This window comes from Pleurodeles waltl, chromosome 4_2 (genome assembly GCF_031143425.1).
Source record: "Pleurodeles waltl isolate 20211129_DDA chromosome 4_2, aPleWal1.hap1.20221129, whole genome shotgun sequence".
In the NCBI taxonomy this organism is placed as follows: Eukaryota; Metazoa; Chordata; class Amphibia; order Caudata; family Salamandridae; genus Pleurodeles; species Pleurodeles waltl.
Window position 1 is genome coordinate 334,009,967 of NC_090443.1, and position 25,711 is coordinate 334,035,677.

The following is a 25,711-nucleotide window of genomic DNA, read 5'->3' on the forward strand; positions in this document are numbered from 1 at the left end:
ACCCAGCGACTCTATTAAGCGCCACAGCTCCAAAAAGAAATCTGGATCATCAACATTCGGCCCGTATACAGCAACCAGGCGGCACGCTTTGTCTAGAAGCACACCACTCATCATACCGTATCTGCCATTTGGGTCCACCAGTACCTCCTTCGTGCGCCACTGCAGCCCCTTACGAATTAGGATAGCAACTCCACGGGAATAGCTCGAGTATGTGGAGCTATGTATCTCACCCACCCACCCAGATTTAAGTCTGCATATTGTGGACTTCACCAAGTGCGTCTCTTGTAGCATACACACATCAATTGCATGTCTCTTAACATAGGCAGCCACAAGGCGAGCCTTCCTGCCATCATTAAGCCCTCGCACGTTCCAAGTCAAACATTTGATCACAGACACTTCCTCACCCCTCGGTCCCATCGACAATCAGCCAGAAGCGAATTCGAAGACCAGCCACCACCTGCCTTGTATTTAACAAAGGAGCTAATAAAACATCCATACAAAGAAAGGGAAACAACACCCCGCAATCATTCAGGAGATCAACCACCCCCCACCCACACAGGTCCCCCAAATGGACCCAACCAGAATCCCACCCATCTTGGCCCCAACACCCACCCCAAGAACAAGAACAAAAATTGACAGGACTCATCCTAGGGGCAATGACCAGCCAGATACCTCTCTACTCAGTTAACACCGAAAGAGAGGGGCCCGTGGGCCAACCATTAGTCCTGAGCTGACAGGGAGCCAGGCAAAAAGCAGCCAGCGCGCTCAAGCAGTTCCAGCAATGAGTACTCAGTCAACCAGAGCATATTAGTCATTGTCACTTAAGGCAGCATCGTCGTCGTCACGTCCCCGGCGCTCCACAGCCTCCCGTCTCCTAGGTAGTTGCCGGGCAAATTTGGTCGCCTGTTTCAGGTCTGTGAAGTAGATCATCTTACCCTCATGACGCACCCTTAACTTAGCAGGGTATAGAAGAGCAAAGTTTACTCCCGCTTGTGACAACAGACGCTTAACCGGCAAAAAGGCTCGCCTCTGGGACTGCACACCAAGCGTATAGTCTGGGAAAAAATTTATTTCGGAGTTCTTATAGAGTAACGGGCGTCTCTCTCGTGCCAATCGGAGTACCGTGTCACGGTCACGGTAATTCAGTAGACGTGCAATAATTGGGCGTGGAGGAGTCCCAGGAGGAGGACGGGGTCCCAAGGATCTGTGAGCTCTCTCTACCACCAGCAACCGAGAGAGCTCGCCAGCAAACAACTCGGATAACATCTGCTCTATAAAGTCTTCCATTCGCCCCATGTCGGTCGCCTCCGGCAGCCCCACGATTCGTATGTTATTGCGTCGAGATCTTGATTCCAAGTCTTCGTTCTTGTTGCGTATGACCTCAAGTATTCGATCCATTCGAGCGATCTGATCTCTGTCGCCCTGGCGTGCATCCTCTATTTCAGATGTACGTGTCTCCAAAGCAGCAAATCTGGAGTCATGATCATCAACACGCGCCCTAATTCGATCAAGCTGTTCGGTAACATGGTCCAGCTTAGCATCGATGCCAGCCAAGCTGGTCTTAAGGTCTAAGAACATGGACTTCACCGATGCCACAGAACTGTCCTCTTCGCTCGGCTCCTCGCAGGACTGGGAGCCAGCAACAGCGCTCTTTTTTTCCCACCTTCAAAGGTAAGTTTAGCCTGGCGCTGATCAGCCTTACCCATCGTTCCACACTGCGTCAGCACCTCCAACCAGACTCAGGTATGTGGAGCCAAACCAAGGGAATTCCCGGTTCCAAAAGAAACTCCTTCTGTAGCGTGACACTCACCGGCGGCCCCTGTAACAGCCACAGGGGTTATCGACTAGCGGGACCCCTGAACGCCAGCCTGCCCTCACAGGCCCGATTGGCCTACGCTGCCCGGCCGGATCCTCGCCTCCCGATTTTCTCCGCAGGAGGCTGCAATCTCAGTTTTCACCGCCCTCCATCAGGTCGTACCTTTGTGTCCTCGAAATAACGGCCCAAGAGGCTCGCCCAGGTCCCGGAGCACTCCCTCAATGTGCCCAAATTGTCAGCATCCACAGGTTCCAAAGCCCCACGCAAGAGCTCGCCTCTCCAGCCACGTCCGTATAATACCTCTAGGCAGCAGGAGAACCACGAGGACCGTCAGTGGCTCCTCGCCCCAGCGCCACCATGCAAAGCACTCCGTGGGGCCGTAGGGCCGCGACGCGACCCCGTCGCCGAGTGGCCCCCAGGCGTCACCTCGCTTGCGGACAAACACCTCCGTGAGCGGCCGGAGGCAATGGATCCCCCCGTTCGCTTCGTGCTTCTTTAGCACAGCGCCCGGCCCTGTCCCTCAGCGGCCGGCGCAGGCTCCACCTCTGTCCGCCCGCTCCTCTTGCGTTCCGCACACGCGGGCGCACCCGGAGTGGGCCCGCCCGCGTCTCCGCTCAGCTGCTGCTCTGGTCTTCGCGCCGTTCTGAGCCGCAGAAAACGGCCCAGGGGCGCTTACTATTAATGCGCGCCCAGCCGGTACCCGTCCGAACCGTCAGGTGTGTCAATAAAACAGATAAACGGCCCCGGGCCGGGCAGAGCCTCACAAGGTGACGGCCATCTTGCCCGGCGGTCAGGCCACGCCCCCAAAGAAAGGGTTATTTGACAGTAAGACAGGGAGGTTTGTACCCCAATGCATAGAGTGCACTAAGTATAATCACTCTAACAGCGACTCTAAGTGTCCCAAGAGGGCACAGCACCCCACTGGAGGGCAGACACCTGGGTTGGCTAGTGTGGTGCTCGGGAAGGAGGTAGTCCCAGCTAGTTTTGGGGAACAGATAGAGGTAACCCTAGTGTCCCTGGGGAATGCAGAGATGGTGCCAAAAGCCCACATGCCTGCAAATGCTTCCAACTATAGGCAGTGGGTCACCATGAATTGGCAACGGATGGAGGTTCTGCATGACACAGGAGCAGCATGACTACTGCCAGGGGTCAGCTGGTGTCAGCAAATCGGGTCCTACCGAAAACATTCCACAGAGTCATAGTCTCTGACAATCGTGAGAGCCACCTACCAGTAGCTCTGGTTCCCTTTGAGAGGGGGTGGGGGTCTCTGGTACTCTGAAAGTAGCTGTGAGTCCTACCATGCCTGTAGATTGTCTGTTAGGCAATGACTATGAGCGCACTACCTGGAAGTTAGTGGAAGCTAAGGTCTCACTTGGAAATGTTGGGATTGCCCGAGTGTGTCTGCATGACCACAAGGTCCATGGATGCCTGGGAGGGGTGTCAAGGGCATCTGGAGCCCGGAAGAATGGCCCAGACAGCTGCCAAGGAGAGGTGCAAGGGGTGCGGGAAACCAGTTCCAGAAGTTCCCGCTGAGGTTGATGCGGTCCCTGAGGGGGAGGGCCCTGAGCCAACCGGGGAGGACATTGATTCCCCAGGTGACCTACCTGAGCTTGCTGGCTGGCAAGTTAAGGGTGGGCCCGCCTCGGAAGAATTCTGCAAGGCGCAGAAAGAGTGCCCCACTCTAGAGGGTTTGAGGCAACAGGCCTCAGCTCAAGCTGCAGGTAAATCCTCTGGTGATCACCTGATCTATTGGGAGAATGACCCCCTTTACAGTGAGCCTAATTAACCGAAGGCTGGGGCAGCACATGTGCTGGTGGCCCCCCAGTGTAACCGGGCCTTCCTCCTGGGCCTGGCTCACGACATTCCTCTGGCAGGACATTCAGGGCAAGACAAGGCATTTTCAAGGCTTGTCACCCACTTTTATTGGCCCCGAATGCGGACGGCCTCAGATGCATTCTATAGGTCCTGTCCCACCTGCCAGGCCAGTGAGAAGACAGGGAAAAGGCTCAAGGCCCACCTGATACCTCTCACCATCGTTGGCACCCCCTTTGAAAGGGTGGGCATCAACATTATTGGTCCATTGGACCCCAAAACGACCCTAGGCAACAGGTTTATTCTGGTTTTGGTGGACTATGCCATCTGCTACCCAGAGGCAATCCCTCTGAGGATGGTGACTGCACTGGTGGTGACCAGAACTCTAATGGGGATCTTTACCCATGTGGGATTCCTACAGGAGATTTTGTCTGACAGAGGCACAAACTTCATGTCTGCATACATGAAGTCCATATGGGATGCGTGTGGGGTGACCTACAAGTTCACCACATCCTATCATCCTCAATCCAATGGTCTTGTGGAGAAACTGAACTAGACCTTAAAAGGCATGATCACAGGCCTCCCTGAGGCCGTGAGGTGTACCTGGGACGTCCTCTTGCCATGCCTTCTCTTTGCTATCAGAGAGCTACCCCAGAAGGGGGTAGGGTTCAGTCCCTTTAACTTTTCTATGGATACCCTGTCAGGGGACCCTTAAGCATTTTGAAAGAGGGGTGGGAGAATGCTCCTAAGGCACCCCCCCCAGGATATGATCAGTTACATGTTGGCCCTCCACAACCAGATGCAATGCTTTTGGAAAAAGGCCAAGAGCAACCTCGGGGCCAGTCAAGAGGTGATGAAACGATTGTACGACCAGAAGGCCACCCTGGTGGAGTTTTCAGCCTGGAGAAAAAGTTTGGGTGATGGAGCCAGTAGAGCCTAGAGCTCTCCAGGAGTGCTGTACTGGCCCATTTGAGATCAAGGAGTATAAAGGGGAGGTCACTTACTTAGTAGACCTCCAGTCCCCTAGGAAGGGTGCTCCATGTGAACCAAATTAAGCCTCATTTTGAGAGGACTGAGGTCAACATGCTTCTAGTGACAGATGAGGGTGTGGAGGAGGAGAGCGAACCTCTCCCCGACCTCCTCTCTACCAAAGAAGGTAATGGGTCAGTGGAGGGTGTAAATCTCTCTGACTCCCTGACCCTGGACCAGCGAGGAGACTGCTACCAGTTACTGAAGCAGCACTCCTCCCTGTTTTCCCTCACCCCTGGTCTATGACATTGACACAGGAGACAGTCCCCCTTTAAAAAACAAAATTTACAGGTTGTCAAACAGGGTGAAGGCCAGCATCAAGGAGGAAGTTGCCAAGATGCTGGCTCTTGGGGTGATTGAGAAGTCCAGCAGTCCCTGGTCCAGCCCTGTGGTGCTGGTACCCAAGGCTGCCACACCCGGTGCCAAGGCAGAACTTAGGTTCTGTGTGGACTACCGGGGTCTCAAATCTGTCACAAAGACAGACGCTCACCCCATCCCCCAAGCTGATGAGCTTGTGGACAGGCTAGGCACTTCCAAATTCCTCAGTACTTTTTATCTCACATCAGGGTACTGGCAGATTGCCTTGAGTGAGGGGGCCAAAGAGAGATCCGCTTTTTCCACTCCTGAGGGACATTACCAGCTTAGAGTGATGACCTTTAGTTTGAAAAATGCCCTCTCTACCTTCCAACAGTTGATTGACGGGGTCCTAACTGGGAAGGATGTGTTATGCGCTGCCTACCTAGACAACATTACTGTCTACAGTCCCAGCTGGGAGAAACACCTGCTACACCTCCAAGAGGTGCTCCAGGCCCTGCAACAGGCAGGGCCTGACAATCAAGGACAGTAAGTGCCAGATTGGGCAGGGTTCCGTGGTGGCAAGGTGCAGCCCCTCAAATCACGGCCTGGCAACCACCTAGAACCCAAACAGAAGTGAGAGCCTTTTTAGGCCTCACCAGGTACTACTATAGGTTTGTTAAGGGTTATGGCACCATAGTGGTCCCCTTAACAGAGCTAACATTCAACATACAACTTAGGTTGGTGAATTGGACAGAGGCTTGTCACAAAGCCTTTAACTCTCTAAAGGAAGCCATGTGCACGGCACCCGTGCTCAGGGCCCCTGACTACTCCAAGGAGTTCATAGTGGAGACAGACACTTGAGAGCATGGCATAGGGGCAGTTCTAGCACAGCTGAATGAGGAGGGCCTAGACCAACCAGTAGCCTTTATTAGCAGAAGGCTATTACCACAGCACCAGAGGTGGAGTGCCATTGAAAGTGAAGCATTTGCTGTGGTCTGGACACTGAAGAAGCTGAGACCATACCTGTTTGGGACTCACTTTTGGGTTCAGACAGATGACATTACACTCAAATGGCTCATGCGGAAGAGGGGTGAAACTCCTAAACTCTTGAGGTGGTCCATTTCCCTACAGGGGATGGCCTTTACGATGGAGCATCGCCCGGGGACTGACCACGCCAATGCTGATGGTCTCTCCAGATTCTTCCACCTTAGCGATGAGGGCTCCCAAGGGGTTTTGTAGCTCTCCCCACTTTCAGCTGCGGGGGCACATGTTAGACCTGACAGCCTTAGGGTGGTCATTCCACAGTTTTTTGCCTGCCTCCTTCCACATTTCTGACACAGTTTTTGCTGGGTTTAGGACTCTGCGCACTTTACCACTGCTAACTAGTGCTAAAGTGCATATGCTCTCTCCCTTAAACATGGTAACACTGGTTCATTGCCAATTGGCATATTTGATTTACTTGTAAGTCCCTAGTAACGTGCACTACGTGTGCCCAGGGTCTGTAAATTGAATGCTACTAGTGGGCCTGCAGCACTGGTTGTTCCACCCACATAAGTAGCCCCTTAACTATGTCTCAGGCCTGTCATTGCATTTCACTACCTCTTCAACTTGGCAATTAAACGTACTTGCCAAGAACTCCCCTTTTTCTGCATACAAGTCACCCCTAAGGTGGGCCCTTGGATACCCAGTGGGTAGGGTGCTATGTAGGTAAAAGGCAGGACATGTACATGTGTGTTTTATATGTCCTGGTAGTGGAAAACTTCTAAATTCATTTTCAACTACTGTGAGGCCTGCTCCTTTCATAGACTAGCATTAGGACTGCCCCCATATACTGTTTGAGTGGTAACTTCTGATCAGAAAGGGGTAACCAGGTCATATTTAGTATGGCCAGAATGGTAATAGAAAATCCTGCTTATTGGTGAGGTTGGATTTTATATTAATATTTTAGAAATGCCACTTTTAGAAAGTGAGCATTTCTATGCGTTTAAAAAACAGCTGTGCCTTACAGCCTGTCTCCAATCAACGTCTGGGCTGGTTGACAGCTTCCTTGTGCATTTCACCCAGACACCAACAAACACAGGACACTCAGTCACACCTGCACTCATCTGCATACTGAATGAGTCTTCCTGGGCTGGAAGGGTGGAGGGCCTGACACTTACATTTCAAAGGCTCATGGCCTACCCTCACACAATGGACTGCCAAACCCTCTACTGGGACCCAGACAGACAGATGTGTACTGAAAAGAGAACTTTTGCACTTCAAAACCACTCCAAAGGCATGTTGGGTATATAAACTAGGTCTCTGACATCACAAACTCAGACACTTCTGAACCTGAACCTGCAACCTGGCAAGAGGAACTGCCTGGCTGCCCAAAGGACACATCTGGACTGCTTTGCTGAGAACAACTGCTGCCATGCTGTTGCCCTGCTGACCTCTGACTTTGCTGAGAAGTGCTCTCCAAGGGCTTGGGTTGACCTTGCCTCCAGTTTTATGAAGTCTCAGGGCCAAAAAGACTTGATCTCTTCAGGAAACTCCTTGTGTGCCGAAAATCGATGCACAGCTTGCCGGAAATGATGCACAGCCTGCCTTGCGACCGAGAAATCGACGCACAGCTGAACCGGAACGACACAGCCTGACTTCCAGAGCGGGAATTCGACGCAGCGCCTGCCATGTGACAGCAAATTCGACGCATCGTCCTACCGGATTGATGCACAGCCGAACTGGAATGACGCAGCCATTCTGCGACTGGAAAATCAACGCAGTGCCTGCCGTGCAACAGAAAATTCAACTCATCATTTGTGGGGTAGCTGGAAATGCTACCAAACATCCTCTCAGGTTTATGTACCTCTCACTGGCGTGCAGGTGCTGAGAGGACTTTTGGCAGCATTTCCAGCAATCCCACAGACAAAACTGCTCTCTGCTGATGAAGGGCTGAACCCAGAAACACGTGTCCAGAGATTTACAGCACTTGCTGCACCTACTAAGGTGAAAAACTATAGTTTACTTTATAGATAAAAAACGAACTTTGACTGCATTTACCATGATGCATTGGGCCTGACTGCATGCTGGAGTGTGAGGAAGGGTGCTCCCTTCATGTTTTTTCTGTTTTTTCTTTTTAAGAAGGCTCCCTTGAGCCAACGAGCTGACATGCTCTGGGTGAGAACCTGCGTGTCAGTGAGTGGTACATAAACCTGAGAGGACTTTTGGCAGCATTTCCAGCAATCCCACAGACAAAGCTGCTCTCTGCTAATGAAGGGCTGAACCCAGAAACACGTGTCCAGAGATTTACAGCACTTGCTGCACCTATTGAGGTGAAAAACTATAGTTTACTTTATGGATAAAAAAATAACTTAGACTGCATGATGCATTGGACCTGACTGCATACTGGAGGGTGAGGCAGGGTGCTCCCTTTCTGGTTTTTCTGTTTAGATTTTTCATTTGTTTGATGAATAACCAGCCTTTACTTAAATCATCAAAACAGTAGAGTTGGGTGGAATATCTAGTGAAACTGTGTTTTTTCTCATTTTGTCTTTGCAGGAAAATAAAAATGTTACTTACCCTGTCAGCATCTGTTCATAATGTGTAGTGCTGTAGCTTCACATGATCTGCAACCCCCCTACCATTTAGTATTAGGCTCAGACGTTTGCAAGCTGCTTTTATTCGAAGAAAGCCTTTTGGCCTTGGATTCCATGACAGACTGTTTTTTGTACAGCAGGTAAGAATAATATTGAGTGGTGAGTAAAGAAGTATGATGATGGAAGTTAATTAGAAAAGAACGAAAGCTGTGATCACAGACACATGCTTCAAGGAAGGAGGGTGTGGGGTGTGAGCATGTGAATCTTTAGCACTACAATCTACGAACAGGTGCCTACCAGATAACACATTTTTCAGCTCACAATATGTGCTATTGGACAGTACCTGTTTACAAGAACTGGCTAGCGTGTGAATGATGCAGATGTCTCAAATAGTATCCTGAGGACCATTTAGCATAGTACTAGTTGTCCGGCTAAGTTATCCACACAATAATGCCTAGTGCAGGTCTGTGAGGTTGACCAAGTAGCGGCTTTACTTATGTCAATGAATGGAATATTCCCCAGAAGAGAGTAAGGAAGGTTTTTAGGGTGAGATGTATGGCTAGGAGCTTGAGGTAGTTGATGTGGTGGCCCTGGTGATGAGGACCTCACACAGCTTGTATGGTCCGGTGTTCCAGATATGCTCTTCACCCGGCATGAACGGCATCCATAGTGATGGTGACTTGTGGAATGGGGCCTAAGAAGGGCCTGCCCTTGCTGTTCCACCACTGCAGAAAGTGATGGGTATTGGCACTTACCAACACTCTGTCTTACCACTGACCCTTTGGCTTTGACTGTTGAGCCCAGAGACACTGTTGTAGTAGGCGCATGTAGAGCTGGGTGTGGGGAACTATGGCAAAACAGGAAGCCATCAGAACCAGAAAGACCCAGTTTTGAAAGAGAATTGACAATTCGGCTGAAAAAGCATTAAGGGCTGTTGGAATGCTAGCACCTGCTGTGGGCTTGGGGAGGTGTCGGCTCTGATGAGTTTAGCACTGCCTGTAGAAAGGGCTGGATTTGAGGGGGTTGTAGGTGGAAAGTGGTGACATTTATTGAGATTTCCAGGCTTTTTAGGAATAAGATGGTAGCCTGGGTGTCTGCTAGGCAGTGTTTCTTTCTTGCACTCTTGATAGGCCGGTCGTCGGGATATGAGAAAACAGGGATCCCCCCTTCTTAGGGGGGCTAGTACGCAGTTTGGGAAGACCCCTGGAGCAGTGATAACACCAAAGAGAAATACCCTGGTTTGCAATGAGAACCACTTAGCATGATGCTGAGGTAGCACAGGTGGGCAGGATGGATGGGCATGGGGAAATAGGCATCCTTGTGGTCTAGTGCCGTCATAAAATCACCTTGTTGCAGTAGAGGGATAACATCCTACAACGTGACTATATGAAAGTGTTCGGAGAGGATGTAGTAATTTAGGAGCGTGAGGTCCAAGATGGGTCTGAGGGAACAACTGATCTTGGGGGTGAGAAGGTAAAGGGCACAGACCCTCTTACCCCATTGGTGAGTGGCACTGGCTCTATGGCCACCGTACAGAAGGAACGCTTGATGGCTTCCTGTGGAAGGATGAAATAGTTGCTGCTAGGGGCCTGGGTTTAGAGTGGGAGGTTGAGAGGGATGCTAGAAGCTCTAGACAGAAGCCATGACTAATTTCTGCTAACATCCACTTGTCTGATGTGATTTCCTGTCAGCAAAGGAGGAAATCCTGGAGTCACTCCCCAACAGGTGTCCTGTGATCAGTGGAAGAGGAGGACTACTCAATGTTTGGAGGTGGAGGTTCCTTTGCCGGAACCTCTTTTGTTACTTTCCCTGTTGTTTTTGCCACTGGAGCCAAGCTACACTGGACAGAAGAGCCCTGATCAGGGGAATCCAGTCTTGGGTCACTTGCGTTCTGGTTTAGACAGGACCTAGCTTGCAGATGTGGGTCCCTTGCTCACTGGCCACTGGAGCCAAGCTACGCCTGACTGAAGAGAATCATGACGAAACTGGTCTTAGGTTGCTTGTGTTCTGGTTCAGAGAGGACCTGGCTTGGCAGTTCAGGCTAGACTGTTTTTATTGGAGCAGAGTCAAGGCTGATTTGCATATGGCAAGGTCTAATCTGAAGTGGCACAGTGGGCAAAAGAACAATTTGTTGGAATGCTACCCCCAGCCATTGCCAGGGATTAGACTTATTGTAACCATCCTCCCATCACCTCTTGCGTGTTTGATGTACAACCCTAAGTGGTCAAGGGTATGACCAGATGTGGGTCCCTTGCTCACTGTGCCACTGGTACCAAGTTACATCAAACTGAAGAGCCCCAATCAGGGTGAAACCAGTCTTGGTTGCTTGTATTCCAGTTAAGAGAAGACCTGGATTGGTAGCTGTTCCTATTGGAGCAGGTCAAAACCGATCTGCATATGTCTGGGTCTACTCTAAGGTGACATGGTGGGCAAAAGAACAATGGGTTGGAATGCTACCCTGAACGATTGCCCATGGTTAGACTTATTTAAAGCATCTTCCCATCAAACGTTTGTGTGTTTGATGACCTTTAGTGTACCCTTGTGCCAGCTGCTCGTGGTATGACTGCTGGTGCTTCTGGTATGAGAGACTTTGGGGCTGGTGAATCGGTTTTGAAGCCTGCCCTGTATTGTTGCTTGTGAAAGCCCTAGGTGATGGAGTCTGATGGACACCCCTGGTGTTAGTGGTTTTGGTGTCCTTCTTGATTTTCTCTAACATCTGATCAACCTGCAGGACAAACAAATAAATAGTCTACATCGAAAGGATGGTAGAGCAGATGTTGCTGGACCTCTGGCTTGAAGCCTGAAATGTGGAGCCACATGTGGCACCTAATTAGGACACTGGTTATGACCCTCCTAGATGGTGGCACTGGAAATAGTTTTCCACTCTGGGACAGTTTTCTCACCCCTCTTTTTGAATTCCTTCAGGAGATGCATGACTAGCTCATGTCTCTCTTCCCATTAACCACTGTCAAAGCAGTAAAGGAGGCAGATGAAGCTGGCTGTCCTCTAGCGGGTAGTGGCCCCTACTGCTACCATCTTACCTTCAGCATCTAGCCTCTTGCTTTCCTACTGGGCAGGGTAGCGTCACCTGTGGCCTAAGAAGAATATTTGAGTGGTGTATGGATGACCAGGGAGTCTGGTGGAATGGAACCCCTGATGTAAGGTGGGTTGTTGGGAGAAAGTTAGTACTTTTTCTCTACCCATGGTATTAGCACCTTGGCCTTGACAGGCTCCTTGATAGTATCAGGGGCTGATTTGAACATGACCTTCAACAGTGGAAGGAACTGGACAGTTCGCTCTGAAGTAAAGACTGTTTCCACAAGGAAATCATCTTCCTCTTGAGGGACATCCATATCCACTTTGGCCGCCCTGTTTGACAACCTCGTAGCATGCTGTGGTGCCATCTGAGAGAGATGCCTTAATAGTGTAATGGTCCAGGTCTGGATTCTGTGGGAGATTAACATTTGGTTGTGTCACAGGTCATCTGTGGGCACCAGGTCAATTGTTGCCTAGAAAGGGTCAGCAGAGCCAAAGAGGCTGCCTTCCCCATAAGAGGAGTGGAGTGGCCTCTTTGGAGAGTGTGGAGGCAATAGAGGTGGTAACCTGCGAGGTGGTGTTTGGTGGTGAAGGAAGTGGTGATGGTTGTGAAAGATGAGAAAAAGGTGGTATACAGGGGAGAGGGCTGTTGTGCATGACCTTGTATTTTCCCTGAGCTCAGGAGCTGGAGAAGGCTCCAATGTCAGCTGTGTCTCATTAGTTAGTTTTCTCCACTGAGACAAAGTCTGAAGGTGTTGTGAGAGGTAGCTTCATGGAGAGTTTCCCCATCTGAAGATGGATGAACATTCACTTTTGCTTTGCATCCAACTCCTCCTGCAATCTTTGTGTGATTGATTGGTTTGAGTAGTGTTTGTTACAGAGCCATTAATAACATTATGTATTAAATAGGTTGCCACTGTTCATTGAAAATACAGGTAGTTTATTGTCACTTTAAAATCCCAAATGTAAAAAAGTTATAGAAGTTACTAAGGAGCTTTAATAAGCTGTGATTGCTTGCAAAATGAAGAGATAATACCGCATGACTGCCTCTACAATGTCCCACACCTAACCCCACACCTAATAGGATATACAAATAGGCATCATGGAACACACACGTCTTTAAAGGTGTCAAAAACAATTTATCTTCCTTGAAGTCTTCAGCTATGATGAGGACATTGATCCTTCTATTAACAAGACACTAGTCAAGGAAGGCTTTTCCCTCAGTTAATATCAACACCACCTTAATCACAGTGCGTTCCCGTTTTTCCTAAACTATACTCAATTCTGCCCTCCATCAAAAACTCAAGCTCTGCTTTAATAAACTTAGGAAATAACGATCTGTTACTCATCTGTCCTTTTTCAGAAAACACCTGACACGAGAAGCCGCGCTACAACCCCCTATGAACTCTCAACATGGATGCTCTTCCCTCCTCACCATTCTAGGGTTCACAGCAGCCCCCTTTCTACCCATTTTACATAACGCATGGGCACAAAAATAGACAGTTTCATTCAATTCAATCCATAATTTCTCCTGTAAATGCAACCCTCCAAATCCCTGACCCATCCAACTCATGTGGAGATCCACTAAGCCTGTTCCCCATTTTCTTTAATCTCTACCTGGAGGACCTGGGGGTTCTACTAGGCAGACTATGAATTTATACTAATCTGTAAACTGATGATGAAAATCTTTTTGGTAGATTTCACTGTTGCATCAGATGATGAGACTCCCTCATTCAAACCTGAACGGTAAGCATCTAAACCTTAATATAGCCAATATCAATCATAACAAACAGACACAAACCTGGCAATTCACAGATAATTCCAAACTTTTCTCCCCTTCTTACACCACCGGTACCAAATGATTTGGCTGCCATATTAACAGCCTCCTATCAGTCAAATTAAACATCACCAACAAACTACACTGCCTAGCTCCAAATCTGCCCATTGTGTCAAATGAGAATATATCTGTGCAACACTAATGCTTGACACCTTGTGACTAACTACTCTATGGAGTGAGATCAATGGAGTTCCACAGCCTGTTCTCCATTTGCCCAGTGCATCAGTGATAGGTGGCTTCATGGACATGCCTCGGCTTGCTGGAACCTTCTCTCCCTGCACCTTCACCGTGACAGATTAAGGGCCTGATATAGATCTTAGCGGTGTTACTGCCAAACCGCCATGGCGATGGACACGGGAAGACCGTGAAGTTGACAGTGTTCTGCCCGCTGTATATAGATGTTACAGTCCTGCAGGCAGTGTACTGGTGGCGGTTTTCTGATGGAGGGAGGACAGTGCGGGACCCAATGGACATCGGACAATGGCAGTGGCTGTGGAATACAGGTAAGTCACACACACTGTACCTTTGCCATATGTGTCCCCCTGCCTTACACACAACACACCACATACACACTATTATCCATTGCCACTTCACCACAACACTACATATACATGCTGCAAACACACATTGACATACATCCATGACACAACATACACACACTATTGACACTACACCCACACACAACACAACCACAACATTCAGCACAACTACGCACTCATCGCCACAAACACACACACACATCACAACTATACACATCACAACAACGCCTGAAACACAACAACACTCACCTGAATGTTTTACACAGCAACACAACACACAACAGATGCAACAACATCGATGCCATATGCATGTGGCACACATACTGACAACCACATCACCCACCTCAGCTCATCCACCTCAACCAGCCAATCGCATCACACATACACATACACGTACTGTCTAACACACAACTCGAAGCACAACATGACAGGTACAGGTACCTGTGCAATGAAAACTGACACCAAAATGACATTTCTGGATGTGTGCGATATGAGTTGTGTACCAATGTGTCCTCATCCGTGTCTCACCCACTCGTGTCCCCGACATATGCATGTCACAGTAATCAAAAAACATGACTGTGACATGTATATGTCTGCAATGGTCTCGAGCTCATGTGTAGTGACCCCAAAACATACACAGCTAAATGCAGGTTCCCTACATTCGTGTCCAGCGACAAGATTTGTGTTTTCTCCATGATCCAGTGGCAGCAGTGACAGAGGGTGTTGACCAGTCGTGTCCAGCCGGAAACAGAAGTGGAATCAGGGAAAAAGATGACTTTTCACCCATTTCCCTCCCCAATCCGCCAAGTCAGAACTGGAGGTCAGGCCACCACATTTTGCTTGGCAGTAAGGCACAACCAAATCTGCACGGCAGTAAGTGTGGCTAGAGTCCCACCACCACCCACTCTTTCCTATGGCACCATGGAGGCAGATGAGAATCCTTGGTGGAGTCAGCGGTACTCAGGCAGGTAATCATTTAGAGGACCAACAACATCTAAATCAGGCAGGTAGACCACCAAGCCAGCAGACAGGGTTTCAGTCGAAAAAATGGTGGAGGACCCATTACTGCCAACATTTAAATAAGGCCCTAGATGATTTGCTACCTGTCCAAACTGCTTTCTCTTTAGTGGAGGTGGGATGAGCTAAAATTATTAGTCTTGGTATTTGGTGTTTCAGTATTTGCAGACACCTTTATCTGTTTCTGATTGTGTGTATTGTGAAGTTGTCTAATTTTTCCTCCATCTACCTAATTCGCTTCCACATCCTTGCTTAAGAGTACAGCTTGGTGTCAGAAAACGTTTCAATGTAGCATATGGAGCTCATGTGTAATACTTCTTTCATATTAGAGATCCAAGTCCTTTGTCTCTATAGCGGTATTTATGACACAAGCTATCTGGGCATATGCTCCAAGTTCTATTATAGAACAAAGTGAATTGACCTGAGACTTAACGTTTTAAAACAAGCAAGTAATTATTCTCAGTCTTTGTTTTCCTGTACGCAGGACTGTTTGCTTCCTGATTCATATAATCGAGCAACATATAATGCCTCTGTTTATGTTGACCTGAGACCACAGAGGTAATGAACTTCTTTTGATAAAAAAGTGCTAAGGTGCTAAGTCTTCTTGGGTTTAGATTTATTCTGTATGCAATCCATGAGTTGTGCTGCTGTAAATCATGGGTGGACAGGGTTAGTGTCGTCAGCATTGTGGGAGCAATAAAGAATATGCCTTTAATTTACTTTGCGTATGCCGCGCAATCTCTGCTGGTCTGAAAAAGGTGTTTGCCATTGTGCAGATTATGCCAGGACTCTACTAGGAGAGAGAGCTGGTGTTTTTTTTCTTTTAACACTCAGTATAATTAGGGCTCTGCTGCAACAGTTACATTTAGTGAGAGTGTTTGCTGCAGTCTGAGCGCCACTGGCCTGCCTGTGAAACGTTGCAACTGATCCTAAGAAGTATCAGGTTTTTAAGTGTTTATCATTTGTCAAAAGTAGGTGGTTATTAATACCTCTATGACATTTAGTTGTGCATCTTTTCTTATTAGTCTGTTTAACTGAAATTTTAAAATAGAGTGTTATATATGATGATTGTATTCATGTGCATTTTAACACCTCTTTCTAACACCTTTTTAATTTCTGTTTTCTCAGGCCAGTATATGACTACACTGTATACCTTCTATGTTATTGTGGTGTGAATGTTTTTGTTAATTGATTGCACATTAAACTAACTTGCTACAGGGTGTTTTTGGGGCAATTTCAGGTGCTACTAGTGCTACTTTTATTTTTAAGTATTTCATCATTTAGTTAAGTACGTCTGACCAATGTAAAATGGTCTTATCTTTGGCGATTAGGTTGTGTCAGTTAATAATTGCTCACTATTGAAACCACCTGAAAACTATCACAAGTAGAAGCAATTTCATGTCAATGAATGGTGTTCACCTCCCAGTTACTTGTGTATCCTTTTCACTTCAGGTTTCTCATGATTGGTACATGGTATATATGTTTTTATTATTTTTCTGATGTGCTGAGCTGTTAGTTTCTGTGCTGCTGAGAAATAGAAAAAGGAGCAGACTCATCAGAAGTAGATGTGCCAGTTAGCATATACAAGAGAGCACAAAACACACACTGATGCAAGGAACCCTTACCCGAATGCATAGACCGTGCTGGAGTTAAAGTATGGGGCCAGTTCTGTTGCTCGGACCAAGTCTCCCACCTGCAATCATGGCAAAAGGATAGAACTCATTATTTGGCTAATCTGGTTCACATTCTACACTGTCTGCTGTTGAAACAGGAGCTTAGCTTTAAGAATGAAGACATGAGGGTCAAATCTGTTGTCTTTCTAGCAATTGAAGACCTCCTTCTCTCCTTTGATACATGATCTCAACCCTCTTATTCCAATGTACTCTATCCCATGTTCATCTTCAAATTCCCTCTACTCGTCTGCCTGGTTCCATGTTTCCCTCCCTCTGTTTATATGTTTCACATATCTTTCTTTCTCTTTTGGTTCTATGTTCCCCTCCCTCTGCCATCTCATGTTCCAGTACACACTTTTCTTCTGATGCATCTTGCCATTACTTGCCTCTTTACTGTCTGTATCACAGTCCCAGGTACTCTGTGATGGGGCTTCATATTATTCTTCCTTTACCCTTGTGATCATGTTGTCTTTCCTCTTCTCTCTTGAGGTTCCATGTTTCCCTACATCTCCATATTTGTGTTCCGGTTTCCATCTTTCTGCTCACTTACAGGTCTATGTACCTCCACATTGCTTTAATGTTTCATAACCCACCTACTTCTGAAGCAGTGTTCCATATTTTCCTTCCATCCATTCCCAGGTTTCTCCTTGCTTCTCTCTTGTATTGAAATGTTCCCCTCCTTTACTGTGGTCCCAGTTTCCCTTATGGTTTCCATTCCACCCCCCTCCTCTGTTGTGTTCCATGCTCCCCACTCCTCCCTTACATTTCTGTGCTCTGTTTTCATTGTGCACATCTATTCTTCCTTTATTTATGCTGTAGATCAAGGTTTGAGGTCCTCACCTATTTTCTGATTTTAGGTTCTGCTCCATATAATGTGGTCCAGACTTCCCTCAATGTGCTGTAGATCACAGCCTAAGGATCACTTCCTTTCCTCTTGTGTGGTTCCAGGACTCCCTTTCCTACATTCTATATGACAGCCTCAGCATCTCTTCCCTCTCTTCTCGTGTGCTTTGATGCCACCTTCCACTCCTCCATATACTATAATTCTCTGACACATCTCTCCATATTCACCCCCTATGCTGATGACCACAGCTCTAAAGATCTCTTCTCTTTCTCTTGTGGTTTCAGGTTTTCCTCCCTCTCCTCTTGTGTGGCCCCATGTAACCCTTGAACTCTAGGATACAACCCTATTTTGACCTCCCTCCTATCTCGTGGTTCTATGTTTCTCTCTCTCCCCTCTCTTTTGGTTCAGTGCACCCTTCTCCTCCTGCATTTCCTACTTTTCTCTGACATATCACTTCATGATCCCTGTCTGCATTCTAAATCACAGCCTCAGCTTCCCTTCATCTCTTGTGGTTACAGGTGCCTCTCTCGTAGCGCTGGATCTCCTGTCCCAGCTGTAGATCACAACCCCTGGTTCCCTTCTGTCTCTCACCATCTTCTGCACTTTGCTAGCCTCCACTTTAAAGGCTCTACTGTCCTGCCGGGTAAGGTCCTGGCTTAGCTGCCGGTTCTGGATCCCCAAGCTGCAGGCAAAAATCTTGCTCACCAGAGGCTCAGATGGAGAGTTGTAGTCTGAAAAACAACAGAGACCCTGGTCAGAGCATTCATTATTTCTCCTTTCTTAGAACCCTCCTCTTCCAAATGCTCTAGTCCATCTTCTACTTTAAATTCCACCTTCTTGTGTCCATTACCCTTGTTGTTAGCTTCCTGGATCTGTCTGACATATGGAGCAAGGCTTTCATAAGTATTTTTCATTTTGTATAGCCTACAGGCCTGGCCTGGTATTACTCTCACATGATAATTGTACATTTTAAAATGGTGCAAGTACAGGGCCTAGAAAACATGGTAATTTGTTGCTGGTGCAGAGTGTAAGCCTGCGCTTGGATTGTCATGTAGTTCAGTGATAAAAAGATAGAAAATGAAAATGTCAATTTCTGGTGCATGCCCTGTTCACAATTCAGTTTACATATATATTTACAAGTAGAAATGAATTAATTTACTTTAACATTATTTCCTATAGTGTTCTTTTTTAATTGCTTGTCTCCATTACTTTTTTGCAAGGGTGTTGCAATACCAGTGTTTGACCATGTGTGGCCAAGTGTGATGTGGACTATTACTTCTCTTTTTTTGGCAGTAGTAATTGACCTTTGTAAGCTTGGCTCCATCCTTCTTTCGGGGGTGGAGACATATAAGTCTACATTTTTGCGTAATGGTACACTCATAAATGATGAACAGGGAAAAGAAGTAAAGATGCTCAAAAGTGTATGAGTAAACTTACACGTATAACATATTCACAAGTATAAGTTACCTTTGTGAATAGCCCTGAAAGTGTGAAACTTAAACTTGTGTGCAATGATTTCAGGCTATAGGCAGGGCTGTGCAAATACCACAAGCTGATTAGAGATGATTTGACAGGGTTTTATGACTCCTAGCATTTCCATCTTTTTGGACGATAACTCGGTAGGAGAGAAGTGAGAGATATCTGCCAGTTCACATTTTCCTCCAAAAGGCTCACAGGTAACTATTAAAGCATAGGGGATCTTATAGATGTGACACCGATACTTTGTTGATAACATGACAACTCTGCATCCACTTTGGACCCTAAGATGACTCCAGTAGACCCACAGGCCGCATCTCCTCCCAACTGTGATATTTATTTTATGAGTTCCAAGTACCACTCAACAGGATTCTAGGGGTCACCGCGGACAATGCAGTTCCCAAAGGGAACATAAAATTCCCATCAATCCTGCAATCCATTCATCCATATCTTCATCACTCTGACCCTTCTTCCATACCACCATCTCTCGATCCCCTCCCTCCATCTATCTCTCCATTCATTGAGCCACCTTACCACCTGTCCTTTCATCGCTCCATCGCTCCACTGATCCCAACATCTTTTAACGAATCTCTGAACCAATGTATTCCTCTCAACGCTGCACACATCTCTTCATAACTGCCTCAACACTCTACCAATGCTTGTACTCCTGCCAGGCTTGCCCTCTTCATCTCCCACGAATCCATCATCCCCCACTGTCTCCGCCACCACTGTTTCCTTACCCCACCCTTCAAGCATTTCCAAGTTCCTCTACCCATCTCCCTATTAGGACTGGGCATTTTTTTTATTTTGCACTATCTATAAGTGAAGTGCAACAAAATTCAGTGAATGCAGCTTCTATCTACGAGAGAAAAGAACAAGCATTGCCAGTTCAACAGATCACGCCTATTGATTTCGCAATGCAGAACTTCTGGCTTACCTATTGCTCTTCGTCAATTCTGTCAGCATCATGAAAAGAAAAAAAGATGATTATTGCTGATGCTGACCAGCATCAGCAAATAAAAAGAAAAAAGTGTGATGTTGTGTACGTGCACATGTGGGCTGGCTCAGAATATACTGATGCATCATCAATCTACGGTAGCCCCAATGTAATGATGTATGTGTGTGAGTGCATCATCATGCGTGTGCATACTTCACGATGTCTGCTTTTTGCTTTTGGGTTTAGTTACTTTTCAAAGATGGCAAAAGGCCATCTTGGAATAGTACATTAAAAAAAATGAAAAATAGAGTGCAGCAAAGCCCCCACCCCCCTTTTTTTTGTTAATAAAGAAGCAGCCTGGCAGAAAAGCACACCTGCTGGGCCATCACCCTCAACAAATAAATTTAAAAAAAATGTGACAGGGGAGCAAAGGTGAAGAGGGACATGCTAATAGAATTAAACTCTGATGTGGAGCTAGAATAGCAGAGGAGCAGATTGAGCAACAGCGGAGCTGGGCGGAGGGTGTTAAATGAAAAAAAAAGCTTGAGAGGGAGGAACAGGTGAAGCAGAGGAGGAGCTGGGAGAAGAGGGACAGCAATAAGGAGAGCGAAGGGGGTCCATCATTTAAGTGGGAAAGCAGCACACAGAAAAAAACAAGAAAAAAATGCACTCGCATGGAGAGCTGAACAATTAGAAAAAGTAGCTTTCAGAATCAGGGACTTAGTTGAAGAGTGGCTGTTTGGGGTGTGACACCCCCAAATAAATACATTTTTCGCTTGGTAGTTGGGTCTGGGGTCCCTGAGTCATATCTACTATGTCTGTGGAAGCTTTTCACTCAACCTATGCCAATAATAAAACACAAAACAGTGATCTTTGATGTAAACAGGAGAGGGGGAGGTCGACAGAGATATACATGGGGTGATTAACTTTGAAAATGTGAACCTAGATAACCTGAAACCAATATTGGCATCCCTGCCTGTTCAAGCTGGGTAATCCAAGGCAAACATTTTATCATTTTATCTCATAGAGCCTCCCTTTTCTTTATTGTCACATATGAGAGCCCTTTTAAATACTTGAGTTCGGGATGTGCGCTGCACAAGCACCTATTATGTTTGAATTAGTAGACTAGAATATTGCTTCATGTTTATTAAAAATGTAAGCCACGTTTAGTGTTTACATGACTAATGACTTGCCTCTTCGTTCACTAATGACATTGTTTTTTTTGGAGGGGGCATAATGTTTCTAAGTTCATGTTTAAAAACTATTACTTTTAATAAAAGTCTGCCTATGCAGTGATATAACCTGATGCAGTAAGGCGAAATGCTTTTGCATGTCAAAAACACACATTTTGAAGAGACTGTATCATATTTTTAAATTATGTTTGCTACATGATATTCATTCCGGACGTTTTCATGGCTAGGCTTGCAATATTAATTTCTTGGTGTGCCCATCTCTATTTGTGAATCAGGTTTAGTACATGGGGCCATCAGTCTCTTGATAAAATGATTTTAAAAGGCGAGGACTAGAAACATGATTCCCTGGCTGCAGGCACCGATGTGTCAACTCTACCCTCAAGGCTTCTAATGGCAGAGACGAAGAAGAGTGCAAGCAGAAAAAATACATTTAGAATATGTGATCCCATGTCAGGGACTAGAGGCTGTTGTGTTGTACGTGACAATAGTGATGAGTTCCCACAGAGAACTACCAGGTCCAGTGTGACAGGTAGGGGCATAGCTTTAGGGTGGAGTTTTGGGTGTGACCCCTTCCCCCCCGCCAAGCAAATGCAGTCTTGGCTTGGTAGTAGGGTTGGGGGCCCTGAGTTGAGTCTGCTTTGTCTGTGCCATTTTTTTTATCATTCTCGTTTCACTAAGCGCTTTTAACTTGCTCATTTTTGGAGCAGAAATTTAAATTTGCATAGTGAGTGGTTTAACAAATAGTAGTACATATGCACCAATAGAAATACTTCTTGAATATATGCAGATTTACTACTTTTGGAGTTTACAAACATTGTCAGTAGTAGGTTTGGAAAGCTGCACCAGTCTCAGATTTCCAGACGTACTACGGCCAAACGAACACCCAAAGGCTGATGGGATGAATGCTTGCAAATAGTTTAAACAGTGGCAATCGCTTGAGTAGCATTTCAAACCATTGTTTTTTTGCCCACTGTACCACTCTAGACAGAGGCCCACCTAATGCAAATCAGTACTGCCCCTGTTCCTCATGGAAACAGTCCATTACGAACCTTGGTCATCTCACCCCTCTGCCCTGCAACCCACTGGTTTTTCAGGTAGGAATATGAGATTCACAATCCGCCCACCCCCGACCGAAGTCTCACTTATTAAGCTACTCTCCTGCCAAGAATGTAAACAGTAGAATGATACAAGTCATCCAATTAAAGTACGGTAAAGAAGCTCTGCTCCAGTGGAAGGGCAAACATAAGAAAGCCATTGAATAGGAAGCAAGCAAATGAGACTGACTAGAAGGCCCACTGCTGGCAAGCAGTGGGCTGACCCAAAACCCACTGTAAATATTGGCATTGTCCATAACAGGTTTCTGATAAAAGACAATTAAAAGCTGTATGAATTTGAGGCCTAAGGAGGGAACAAACCAGGAACTGTCCAGTTCATAGAGCTCATTTAATTCTCACAGTGAAATAATATCCTGTGAGGTCCACATGAACTACACGGAGGAGAACCAAACACAGTGCAAGAACTACCCGAACTCCACCTGTTTTTCAGGTTCGCTTCAGGGGTGAACTAGGGTTTTTTTTGTTGCCAATTTTGCTCCACATCCTGGTGTGATGACTACTTTTTTGTATTGCTTATGGAACAAAAACAGAAAATAAACTGCTGCCTAAACATGGCAGTTACATGTTTTGATATATACTTCTTTTTTTAAATTAAACATTGCTTATTTTTACTACATAGTAATTCCTTTCAAGCAGGTGTACACAGAACAGGCCTAGGAACCGATTTTTAGTTTTACAGTACATCACAGTGAAATATGATTCTTGTTGGCACAAAGAAAAGTACTATGATACTGCATCATTATGACCTAAAACCACAATTAAAACCCACAAGGATAAGTAAAAAAATAAAGGATAAAGAATTGAAAAAGAAAGTTGCCAAATAAAAGTATTACCACAACTGAGACAGACCTGAGCAGCACTTCTCCTTTGATGGCTATGCATGTTTGATGAGTTAAAAAGCCTTCACTCGTGGTGAAGAGAGCCCAGGACTGAAGTGGGCTGACCCATTGCCCCATGCTGTAAGCACTGGTGGGCAAGCCAGAAGATCAGAGCAAGGGATGCAGAGAGATGACCCAAGCCACTCTACATTTGTAGGTATGTATGCTTTTGAGGTCTGGCCTAGAGGCACTTTAGCTTAGTTGTTATGTTTTCAAAAAATGTACTAAAATATGCCTATACATGCATTAATATTGGGGATTGTGTACAGTCCTCTTCGTTCACTGGCCCGTTTAAACGTCATTCACATTTTGCTTCCTTCCCCTGTAGCATAGAATAATGGGTAAGTCAACTTCCTCCATTGGCAGTTTTGCACTTAGTGACAGCATTTTGTTTAGAGGAATGCCTTTCAGTGCCAGGGTTGGTGTGCCTGAACTACAGTGCCACTCCTTTATTTTTACATAGTGGCGACATTTGTGCAGTTTGCACGTATGCATAAACAGAACAAAACCTGCACAATGTCCAAGGCTAGAACTATTGGTTTTGACTTTTTTTTTTTGTTATTTATGATTTTGGCGAGACCGTCGAGATAGCTTAAGCTGCTTCTAGTCAGACATAAAAATAAAACGGGAGTGTTGTGCAAAATACTTTCGTCATCCCCCTTCTCCCCTCCCTTGCATACATCTCTCATTCATCGATTTCTCTGACCCCTCTGTCTGTACTGCCCTCACTCCCAGCTACCGTAGCCAGTCTGTTGATTCAGCCACTTAATCATTCATCCACTGAGGTACCACCCCCCCCCCGTCCTTCCATTCATCCATCCACATAGGATGATTTCAGCCACACTGCCCCCTTGCCACCACATCCCCGCGCACAGCCCTTCCTCCGAACCTCGCACACGACAGATGGAGAAAACTTACTCAGAAAGTACCATGCCAGGGCCCCGGCTCCAGCCAGCATCAGCACGACCACAACGGGGACGATACGGAGGAGGTCTCGAGCCGCCTTCTTGTCCTTCCCGCCCGGCACGTGCAGCTCCTCGGACCCTGTCTGAAGGGCAGGAAGGGGACATGAACTTTAACCCATACCGAGCGTCTCTTCAGCCTGGGAACTGAACTCCCCTCTTGGACTTAGCACTGAGCTCCTCCTGTGCCTATGACAGTGGTCACTGGCACTGTGCTTCCCTAATCCTGTCACTGGTCACCGCCTGTCAGACAGAGGCGCGAAGCTCCTCGTGCACTTGGCACCTCTTCCTCCTGTCCACGAGCACTGGGCTTCTTAGACCATCCTGTGCTTGGGTTTACCCTGTATGGCGCTCTGAGCTCCTTTGTACATTATTTCCAAGCCTCCTGTACGTGGGAGCTCCCGTGCTTTCCCTACAGCTGGCACTGAGCTCCTCTTTTACTTCGGCACCTACACTATCCCCCGTGTCTTGTCTCCTCCGGTGATTGGGACTAGAGATACCCCCATAGTTAGCATGCGCGGCACCCTAACTCTTGCACGTGGGCACTCGACTTTCCTATACCTGGCATTTACCTGCTCCTGTACCTCCGAGCTGCTTGTCGTGACTCTCTAAGAGCTGAGCTCCTTCTGTACCTGGGCCCTGAACTCCATCTGTACCCGGCCCCTGAGCTCCACCTGTATCTAGGACCTGACCTCCTCCTGTACCTGGGCCCTGACCCCTCCTGGGCCCTGACCTCCACCTTTACCTGGGCCCTGAGATCCTCCTTTACCTGGATCCTGAGCTCTACCTCTACCGGGGCCCTGAGATCCACCTGTGCCCGGGCCCTTAGCTCCTCCTTTACCTGGGACCGCGAGATCCTTTACTACGTGGGCCCTCCTGAGATTAACCTGTATCTGGGCCCTCCTGGGATCCACCTGTACCTGGGCACCCTGAGATCCACCTGTACTTGGGCCCTGAGCTCCACCTGACCGGGGCCATGAGCTCCTCTTGTACCTCGTCCCCTGAGATCGTCCCTTACCGTGGCCCCTGAGATCCTCCTGTACCTTGTCCCCAGAAACTCCACATGTGGAAAGACCCTGATATTTACCTGTACCTGCCGCCCCCCCCCCAGCAACCTCCCCGAGCTCCTTACCTGGACCCTGAGCCTCACCTCAAACTGGGCCCCCTTAGATCCTCTTCTACCTGAGCTTCTCCTGTGCCTGGACCTTCTAGGCCCAGATCTCACGCTGCCGTTGAGCCCCGTCTCTGCCCAGATCCTGTGCTCTTCCTATGCCTGCCACTGGGTGCCGGGGATTACCCCTGTACGCGGCATTGCTGTTCTATAAAGTTACGTTTTGCGTTACTCACTCTTCCGCCTCCCCGGCCCGGGGTTTCGATACCGGGGTCCATGCTCTGCGGATGTTGATGGCGTGGCTTCGGATCAGTAAAGGGGCCCCATCCCGTTCCGTGGGGCTCTGGGTCGGTGCGACCGCTTCCTTCCGGCAGCAGAAGCTACCTTTGTAACTTGGCCTCCCCTCATCTGTCCGGGCACGGCCCTGGTGCAGTCATGTTTGCAGCGGCCCAAGGTCTGCCCTCCCCTACCCGGATCGATATCTGACCTCCTTCTCTGACCTCTCGCTGGGACAGGGGCCAGGAAGCGTCGGTGAACTTCAGACCTCCTAGAGTTGGTGTGGGA

The 25,711-nt window shown here is 47.4% G+C and overlaps 1 protein-coding gene across 1 annotated transcript in view; it reads right to left on the minus strand.

Moving 5' to 3' along the window:
* Positions 1–25,711, minus strand: part of TMPRSS6 (transmembrane serine protease 6) — a 172,840-nt gene extending 147,129 nt beyond the window's left edge. Inside the window, exons 1-4 of the mRNA XM_069231360.1 lie at positions 25,384–25,711; positions 23,993–24,122; positions 18,067–18,206; positions 16,584–16,651 (exon numbers count right to left, since the gene is read on the minus strand). Coding sequence (XP_069087461.1) covers positions 16,584–16,651; positions 18,067–18,206; positions 23,993–24,122; positions 25,384–25,425 — 380 coding nt within the window. The 5' untranslated portion in view covers positions 25,426–25,711. The remainder of the gene's footprint in view (positions 1–16,583; positions 16,652–18,066; positions 18,207–23,992; positions 24,123–25,383) is intronic.